The sequence below is a fragment of the Musca autumnalis genome, unplaced genomic scaffold, assembly GCF_047663935.1.
Source record: "Musca autumnalis isolate F117 unplaced genomic scaffold, ASM4766393v1 scaffold_2, whole genome shotgun sequence".
In the NCBI taxonomy this organism is placed as follows: domain Eukaryota; kingdom Metazoa; phylum Arthropoda; class Insecta; order Diptera; family Muscidae; genus Musca; species Musca autumnalis.
Window position 1 is genome coordinate 262029075 of NW_027411755.1, and position 9395 is coordinate 262038469.

General features: G+C 42.0%; 1 protein-coding gene across 2 annotated transcripts in view; it reads right to left on the reverse strand.

Annotated features, from left to right (window-relative positions):
- The window catches only part of Nin (blastoderm-specific gene 25D), a 115393-nt gene extending 107934 nt beyond the window's left edge, over window positions 1-7459 (reverse strand). Inside the window, exons 1-3 of one of the 2 annotated variants that reach the window (XM_073964767.1) lie at window positions 7395-7459; window positions 7271-7333; window positions 6991-7173 (exon numbers count right to left, since the gene is read on the reverse strand). In XM_073964767.1, the coding sequence (XP_073820868.1) occupies window positions 6991-7039 (49 nt within the window). In that variant the 5' untranslated portion in view covers window positions 7040-7173; window positions 7271-7333; window positions 7395-7459. Of the gene's footprint in view, window positions 1-6990; window positions 7334-7394 lie in introns of those variants that run through there. The other variant, XM_073964768.1, reaches the window with a different exon arrangement.
- Window positions 7460-9395: the final 1936 nt, after the last annotated feature.

Genomic DNA, 9395 nt, shown 5'->3' on the forward strand with positions numbered 1-9395 from the left:
GATAATCTCTAAATCGACAGGCATATCAGGTTTGAGTAGTATTCATACTGAATCAGTAGCGGAGGCTATAATAGACTACAGTATGAATACTGTTCTCGAAGATTACTCATCATCCGTGGTAGCGGAAAAACGCCACTTGCATCGATAAACGAAAGTTATTTTAGCGCAACTAAGATCCGGTTGGTGTAGCCGCCTCAATTCATATTGGGTCAAGATTGATGGCGTAACGCAGAACATCTGTCCAGGATATAATACCAGTCCGCATAATACGCTCTACCTGTTCATTTGCTCAGCTAAACTAGCTCACTCAAGTATAAAGAGACGTCATTCCTGAACTTTGAGTTGGAAGCAGAGCCAAATCAATGAAATAACACCGAATAAGTAGTAGTTGTTACAACTACAGACAGCCGCAGTATAATCCACTCCGAATTACTTAATGAAAGTTCTCCTCGTCGCAATAACATACTAGGGACAACCAATCAATCGGCAGTGGGTTCTCTCGTACCGGATTGAGCCGGAACCACACAACATCCGTGTCCCGGCCAGCGGCTGCCATCTTAGTGTACCTATGTTTGCATTTGTATCGTTTTTCTGTGTTGGGAGCAGCATATACCAGAATACCTGCTCCGGATTCTTTTGGTCCGTACCGGGACGGATGAAAACCCAGGCCCAATATATTTGTGCTCGGTTTGTTACAACCGCATCTTCACTAATATCCAATCTTCGGTGAGATGCAATAGATGTCAGGAGTGGGTGCATCTGAGGGGTTGCTCTGGACTTGTCCACGAGAGGGACTACGACAGAGACTATGTCGCGGCATGCTGCATGAACACAGCCCCAGCGAGTCGTTATCGTCAGATTGCGAAACTCCCACGCAGTCCCCCTAGCAGGAACCGCACAAGCAGCAATTAACACTAGCCGTTGTTGTTCCAATCCCAGAAAATGCATCCTTTTTGCAATTTAGTTGCAATGGACTTCGAGGTAAAATCGTGGAAATAGTGGAATTCATGAATCGGAAGAATATCAAGGTTGCGGCGGTGCAAGAAACCAAGCTCAACAACAAATGCAGTTTACAGCGTTGTTGTGGTTACAACGTACTGAACAAGAAGCGCACCAGAAGTGGAGGTGGGGGATTAGCTTTCCTATTCCACCAGTCTGTTCAATACAAACCTATCTCGCTTGAGCCTAACTATAATAAACCGTACATGGAATGTATGGTGGAACTGTCGTATCTCAGCTGTATCTCAGGTTACGAGCTTGACATTAGCCCGCTTGTCCACATGTCTTCAGTGGACCATCTACATGAGGAGGCAAATATTCTTCCAGTAAAGAAACACAAGGAGATGTTTTGTAGTATTTGCTCGGGTGTTATCCAATCACCATCTGGTGGGTAGGCCCGACATACCCAGGCACACCAAGCAGGAAGAGGTCCAACGATACAGGAGAGAACCCCTAGAGCAACAGGTATATCAAGCAGGTTTAAATAGCATTCATACGGACGCTGTTGCCAAGGCCGTAAGCAAATATAGTGTGAATGAAGTCCTCGAAGTATATTCCCCAGCTGAGGAGCGCCAACTGCCATGACTCAACTACGCTCGTTCGACAAAGATAGATCGCACCGTGCAAAACATCTGCCTAGCATGCATTTGTCGGCACGACACACTACTCCTTTTCAACTGGCCTGCCCAACCTACTCACCTAACTCCAGTGGATCTGTGGTTACATCGCATCGAACCCTCCCCTAGAAAAAGCGGCCTACTATGAAAAACAAAAGAAAAGAAAAACAAATCCCTCTAAAGTTGACGACCCCCGCAAACGTTTAAAGGACCATGATCTGCGAATCTGCACATGCAATGTTCGCACTCTTTATAGAGAAGGTGCAGTTTACGCATTGGCAGATGTACTGGAAAAGTACAAGGCCGACATTACTGCCATACAGGAAATACGATGGAATGGGAAAGGCGTCACAACAACACCTAAAGGTGACGCACTGTATTATAGCTGTCATGACATAAAGCATGAGTTTGGTTGCGGATTCGTAGTTGGTCGGAGGTTAAAACACCTGGTCTCCAGCTTCACACCAGTGAATGAAAGACTTACTACAATTCGAATAAAAGCAAAATTCTTCAACATCACCTTTATTTGCGCTCATGCACCCACTGAAGCCAAGGACGAACCGACCAAAGATATATTTTACGAGCGCCTAGAAGAAACTTATTAATGCCAAAATTGGAAAAGAAAATATCTTTGGCCCAACAGTCGGAAAATTCAGTCTCCATAGTAAAACATCTGACAATGGTATGAGGCTGATAGACTTCGCAGCGGCAAAAACATGGTAGTTAGCAGCACCAGATTTCAACATCTCGACATCCTTAAGGGCACCTGGCTGTCTCCAGATCAGAAAACAAGAAATCAAATTGATCACGTTGTGATAGATGGAAGACATTCATCGAGCGTGTTGGATGTGCGTTCGTTCCGAGGAGCAAACATAGACTCGGACCACTACCTTGTTGCAGCAAAGGTACGCACCCGGTTAAACGTAGCAAACAAAGTACGAACAGACACAACACGAAAGTTAGACATTGATAAGCTGCAATCACAACAGATAGCCACAGCATATTCCACTCAACTAGCCCAATTGCTTAATCAAAGCACTCCTCATCCCTATAACATATCAGCACAATGGCAAAGTATTGTCCACTCCATGCAAACAGCCGCAAAGTCCATACTTGGATACCAGAGACCTCCACCAAGGAATCCATGGTATGATCAGGAGTGTCGTGCTGCTACTGAAGAGAAAAAATGCGGGTTATAGGGCTACTTTACAATCCGTAGCAACGCGTGCCCACGAGAGAGATATCGGAAGAAAAGGAGAGAGGAAAAATGTATTTTCCGTAGGAAAAAGAAAGAGATGGAAAAGCGGGAGTGTGAAAAAATCGAGATGTACAGGAACCAGAATGAAGTCCGAAAATTCTACCAAAGAGTCAAGCATCAAACTGATGGCTTTGGTACAGGCACATTCTCCTGTAGAGACCAGCAAGGTAATTTGGTAACAGGATATGGAAAGAACATTTTTCAAAACTGTTGGTATCCAATAGCAGCGAAGACGACGAAGATACCACAGGCCCAATCCCAGAAGATGGTATTGAATGTATACCACCCAGCCAAGATGAGGTAAAGACAGCAATAAATCGACTGAAGAATAATAAGGCAGCAGGAGCCGATGGCTTACCAGCCGGGCTGTTCAAAACCGGAGGCGACACGCTGATAAGGTGTATTCATCAGCTAGTTAGCACCATCTGGCAGGAAGAACGAGTACCCGACGATTGGAACCTGAGTATCCTGTGCCCCGTCCACAAGAAGGGAGATAAGACTGTATGCTCTAATTATAGGGGCATAAGTCTACTCCCTATTGCCTACAAGATCGTGTCAGGGATATTGTGCGAACGACTAAAGCCAATGGTCAACGAGATAATTGTACCATACCAATGCGGCTTTAGACCTGGCAAGTCCACCATTGACCAGATATTTACCTTGCGGCAGATCCTGGAGAAGACCCAAGAGATGCAGATCGACACCTACCACCTTTTTGTCGATTATAAAGCAGCCTTCGACAGCCCGCTGCGTTCAAAGGTATTCCAAGCCATGTTTGAATTTGGTATCCCCGCAAAGCTCATCAGGCTTTGTAAAATGACTTTAACTGACAGTTAAAATAGGAAAGAACCTCTCCGAAGAGTTTGGTACCAAAAGAGGTTTCAGACAAGGAGACAGCCTTTCGTGTGACCTCTTCAACATCCTGCTAGAAAAGGTTATACGAGAGGCAAACGTCAAAAGAAGTGGCACAATCTACACCAATAGCCACATGTTACTTGATTATGCTGATGACATAGACATCATGTGACGATCAGTAAAAATGTTCTGTAATGGGCCAGCTAAGTAAGTTGTAAGTAAGTAAGAATAACTAGGTATTCTATGGCCACTAGAAGTTGAAAAATAAGCTAAAAACATAACAGAACAGGTGAGTTGGAATTTGTTTTCAGTTTCACACACACTTTATATTTTTATTTTATTTTGCTCTCAGCTGGATTTGATCAATCATACTGCTGGTTTGTGGCCGAACGTACTACACACTTTGCCACGGGTACGAACATTAAGGGTTGTTTAAACGCTTACATGTGCATCAACAACTGTTCCGACGATGAGCTTTGGACACACAACCCTCGGATTTGTAATCGCACACACTCAATTTTGCCATTAAGAAATGACCCATTATTTGTATCTTATTTTTAATGCAGAAAAAACTTGTTTGCATTACTTTGTAATGGGTTACATACGGATCCGAATTTTTATACCTTTAGGCTAAAGAGGGTATTTACACTTTGATACGACCAAAACGGTGCCTCATAGAAATAATGGTTTTAGACCCCAAGTATGTTTGTACGATATCCGTTTCAGACAATTTTGAGTAGATCTAGCAATGTCCGTCCGTCTGTCTGTCTGTCGGTCTGTCTGGCTGGTTGGTGCGCACCATAACTCTCGAACGGATCAATCGATTCGGTTCAAATTTTGGGTATCGAAATATTTTGTCCAGATTCGATTTAAGTTCGAAGATGGGCCATATAGGTCCACTCCTTCAGGTACCCTGCCCACAAATGTTCAAAAATTGTCGCAAAACTTGTGCGCACGATAACTCTTGTAGGGAATAACCGGTTTGGTCCATATTTTGCACATCGTGTAATTTCTACGAAACTTAGATGAGGTTCCAATATGGACTCAATCGGTATACTACTTCGGGTACCTCCCACACAAAATTTCGGAAAAGTTCAGTTTAGGACCTGATCTCGAATCGCTTTGCTTTTTGTTTACACAAGTTGTATTCGCTGTCCTCTATACGACGCTGTAAGTTTCATTAGGGGCAAGTCCATACTTCCTGAGAAAATAGACTGAAAGTTACAAACAACCCTCTGACACCGTGTGTAGTGGTTGGAGCGCAAGATTACTCTCGAACGGATCAACCGATTCGGCCCAAAATTTGGCTTTCGTAATATTTTGTCCAAACTAAGTTCAAGTTCAACGATGGATTATATCGGTCCACTCCTTCCGGTACCTCCCCCACAAAAGTTCGAAAATGTTCGGAAAATTTGTGCGTACGATAACTCTTGAAGGAAGTAACCGATTTGGTCCATACTTTGCACATTATGACATTTTTACCAGACTTAGATGATGTTCCAATATGGACTCAATCGGCAAACTCCTTCGAGTACCTCCCGCAAAAAAATTCGGAAAAGTTCAGTTTAGGACCTGCTCTCGAATCGCCTTTGTTTTTGTTGTAACATCTTGTATTCACTGTCCCCTATACGAAGGTACAAGATTCCTCAGGGGCAAGTCCATACTTCCTGAAAAAATAGCCTGAAAGTTGAAAAACAAACCCTATGACACCATGTTTATGGGTGGAAGTGCAAGATGATTCTCGAATGGAAATGCCGATTCCGGCCAAAATTTGGCCTTCGTAATATTGTTTCCAAACTTAGTTTAAGTTCGTAGATAAGCCATATCGGTCCACTCCTTCAGGTACCTACCCCACAAAAGTTCAAAAATATTCGGAAAAATTGTGCGCACGATAACTCTTGATGGGAGTGACCGATTTGGTCCATACTTTACACATTCTCATAATATCTACCAGATATAGATCAGGTTCGAATATGGACTATATTTGTCCACTCCATCCCGTACATCCCACACACAATTTTGGATAAGTTCACTTTAAGATCTGCTATTGAATCACATTGATTTTTGTTGAAGCAACTTACATTTGCTGCTTCAATTACGATGGTAAAAGTTGTTTTATGGGCAAGTCCATACTTCATGAGAAAACAGCCCGAAGGGTGTATGGCACACCCATGGTCTATGTCGGTCCATTCCATTTTTGAACTTTAATCCTAATCAACATTTTTGTCGGTCGACCAAAATTTTGAAACCCCCTAAATACATAAGTTTTTTGTGAAAAAAGTGTTTCAATTTACACAGGCTGAGGGTATATCTCTGTCGGCAAAGCCGACTGATACTTTTTTACTTGTTGCTGGGTAACTATGATCAATGAAACAATTGGGCCATACTAAAGCGGTTTTATTAGACCTAAAAATACACGATTGGCCTGATCTCCACCTTGCGGTAAAGAAAAAAGGCTAAGGCTAGCAGACTTACTATGCGTTCAGACCTCATATTCTTTTGTAAGGACTGGATAAAATCAGGAAATAATCTCTCAAATAGTTATGAACCAATCTATGTTTCAGACAAACATATAGCCTCTTGTGTGATCGTGGGCCTGGCAATCAATCGTTGCAGCAATAAGTCGCAACATCTTCATCTTGAAAACTTTACAACACTGCCAATAATTATGAGTGAATGTGTACCATGTTATTTTTTTCGTTGTTGCCATTTTTAGTCAATATTAACATGATACAATCTCTTGCTGTTTATCATCACTGCAATAATCCCCTTTGCCTATCTAACCCAGCCTCTGCGGATATGCGATACCAGATATTGGTCTCAGGTATTATGGTTGGTAGAAATTTTCATTTGCTTTCTATTTATGTGTTGTTGAGCGGAGGGGGCCAAAACGACGTTGCAACAACGGGCAGGACGGTGCAGATTATGTGCATCCAACTGTTGCTGTTGGCATTGCTTACCTCGTTTCCACTTTTTTTGCTGCTTTTAGTTTTTGCAACAACATTAGAAAGTGTACGAAATGCCTGCATGATTTCTATTGCATGCGAATTGTGCCGCTTTTTTTCTAATAACCGCTGGTGATTGTTAGTTGCTGCTGCAACTGCAGATTTTCTCTTTGGCCTACTTTTCAGTGTTACTCGTCGTCGCCGTAGTCGTTGTTATCGTCATCGTCATTGCATTGTCATTATGAAATTTTGCAAAACCAAAATTAACTGCCTTCGATAAGGTAACCAACTTTCTGTTTGTTTGTTGTCTGCTTACCTTTCGTTGGATGGTTGTTTAGGTGGTGATGATGGTGTTTGTCTGCCATAGATTGTTCCGAATCGCTTTGCTCAAAGAGAAAAACTGGTGATATAGTGCTGCTGCCACTGCTGCTGGGTCGTTTTCATTTGTGGGATGGGAATCAATTTGCATCAATTATGATTAATAGATTTTCCAGTTGAGCTGCATCAAACAACGAACAAACAATGAAATGATTTAGTTGCAGAGCCTCCGCTAACTGTTAACGTTTAACTATGGAAATTTCTTCCGTGAGTCATACCGAAAAAAGGAGGTCATTGCAAATTTCCCACTTATTGATAGTATCTGGCATTTTGTTTGGCATCTGAAATGAAAAACTGTCATTAATATTCGTATACACGTATAGATAATACATCTGCACTGACCAATGGTATAGTTCCTGTTCTATTTAAAATAGAAATTTTAAAAATTTTAAACGATGATAAATATAAATATTTAATTTTTCAAACCCACAAATACAATGCATAAACAATTCATGGCTAACTTGCCTTGCTTTCTTACTTAGGTGCCCATAACCGAACATCTGACTTGATAAGCAATAATTGACATCAAAGCGCCTCGGTGATAAGAAATACGATTTAGAAGTGATTGCAGTCACTCCAGCTTTTCCTTTGAGCATTGACCCTCTCCTTCTGCGTTTACTCTCAGTAAGGCCATATTTAAACACCTTATTTGCAGTAACATAGTCAGCCCTTTTCCAAGATGGCCTATGTAATTAGATTTAACCATGTAATTGTCTTACGGCGTTAATATTCTCCTTGTTGTTGTCTAATATGTATTTGGACTTCTTCTATTGATCTTGAATATTTCCGTTAAAATGCCTGGGCGTGGAATATCTATCCACAAGATTATGATGGATGGTTTTACCTATAGCATCCAAGCACATAATGCACCGTACCGTCAAAATCATTACCTCCTTATATAAGTGGTTCACCGAAGATATGAACAGACACCCTGTTGCAGTTCTTAGGATAAACCTGATAGGATGGTTTGTAAATTCTCTCGTTGCGTATGACTTATGTTGGCATACCACTCACACGTGCGCTTCGCTTGCCATTAATCGACCTATCGATGAACAATATGCTGAAAATATCACACATCAGGTTGTATCCTTGCCTGAAACCTCGTTTCGTACGAAGTGTTATTTTCTATTCTATAATTGGAGACAGCGTGTAAGTAAAGGCCTCGTCGCATAAGAGGATTTCTGGCTTAATTCTTTAAGTAGAGTTGCCGCATCTCTACGTGGCTGAATCTGTGCTGAAACACGACTTTCGTATACTTTGACTTTTGACTTAAAGCTGGAAGAACAGGCAACTTAATAAATTAAGCCAGAAATCCTCTTATGTGACGAGGCCTTAAGCCGATCTTAGAATAGATTTTTACTCCGCTCTGGTTTTTGCATTTCTCTCCCAATTTGGAATAGCGCTTTTTTATCTCGTCTTCAACTTCTTTGCTCTATCGAAGCCTTGGCCTTCCAGTTCTGGGTGTACCGAATTGTCCCACTTTTTTACGCCTTTTAGAAGGTTCATCATCGCTCATTCATATGACATGGCCTAGGCAACACAGTCGTTGTATCTTGACACGACACAAGTCTGTCTCCTTGTCTGTAAACTCTTTTTTCGTACTAAACTGTTCGGAGAGGTTCTTTGCTGTCTTAACTGACTGCGGGAATACCAAATTCAGACATCGCTAGAAATACCTTTGAACGTATGGTACTGTCGAAGGCTGCTTTATCGACGAAATGAGTCGATCTGCATCTCTTGGGTCTTCTCAAGGATTTACCGTAAGGTTTATATCTGGTCAATTGTGGATTTGCCAGGTCTAAGATAGCATTGGTATGGCCCAATTATATCGTTGCCCATAAGCTTTCGCACAATATCCCTGACACTAGCTTATAAGCAATAGGGAGCAGACTTATGCCCCTATAGTTAGATGGATGGTTTACAGGATGCTCAGGTTACAATCGTCGAGTACACGTTTTTCCTGCCAGAGCGTGCTAACTAGCTGATGCATATACCTTAGTACCATGTCGCCACCAGTCTTTAACAGGCCGGCTGGTAAGCCATCGGCTCCTGCGGTCTTATTATTCTTCAACCTGTTTGCAGATGTCTGTACCTCATCTTGTTTGGGCGGTATACACTCAATTGGAATTGGATCTGTGGTATCTTCGTCTTTGCTATTATTGGATACCAACAGTTTGGAAAATTGGTCTTTCCATAACCCGAGCACAACATCTGTATCTGTTACCAGATTTCCCTGCTCGTCTCTACAGGAGGATGTGCCTCTATCAAAACCATCAGTTTGATGTTTCACTCTTTGGTAGAATTTTCGGACTTCATTTTGAGTGGAATATTGTGTTTGCAGCT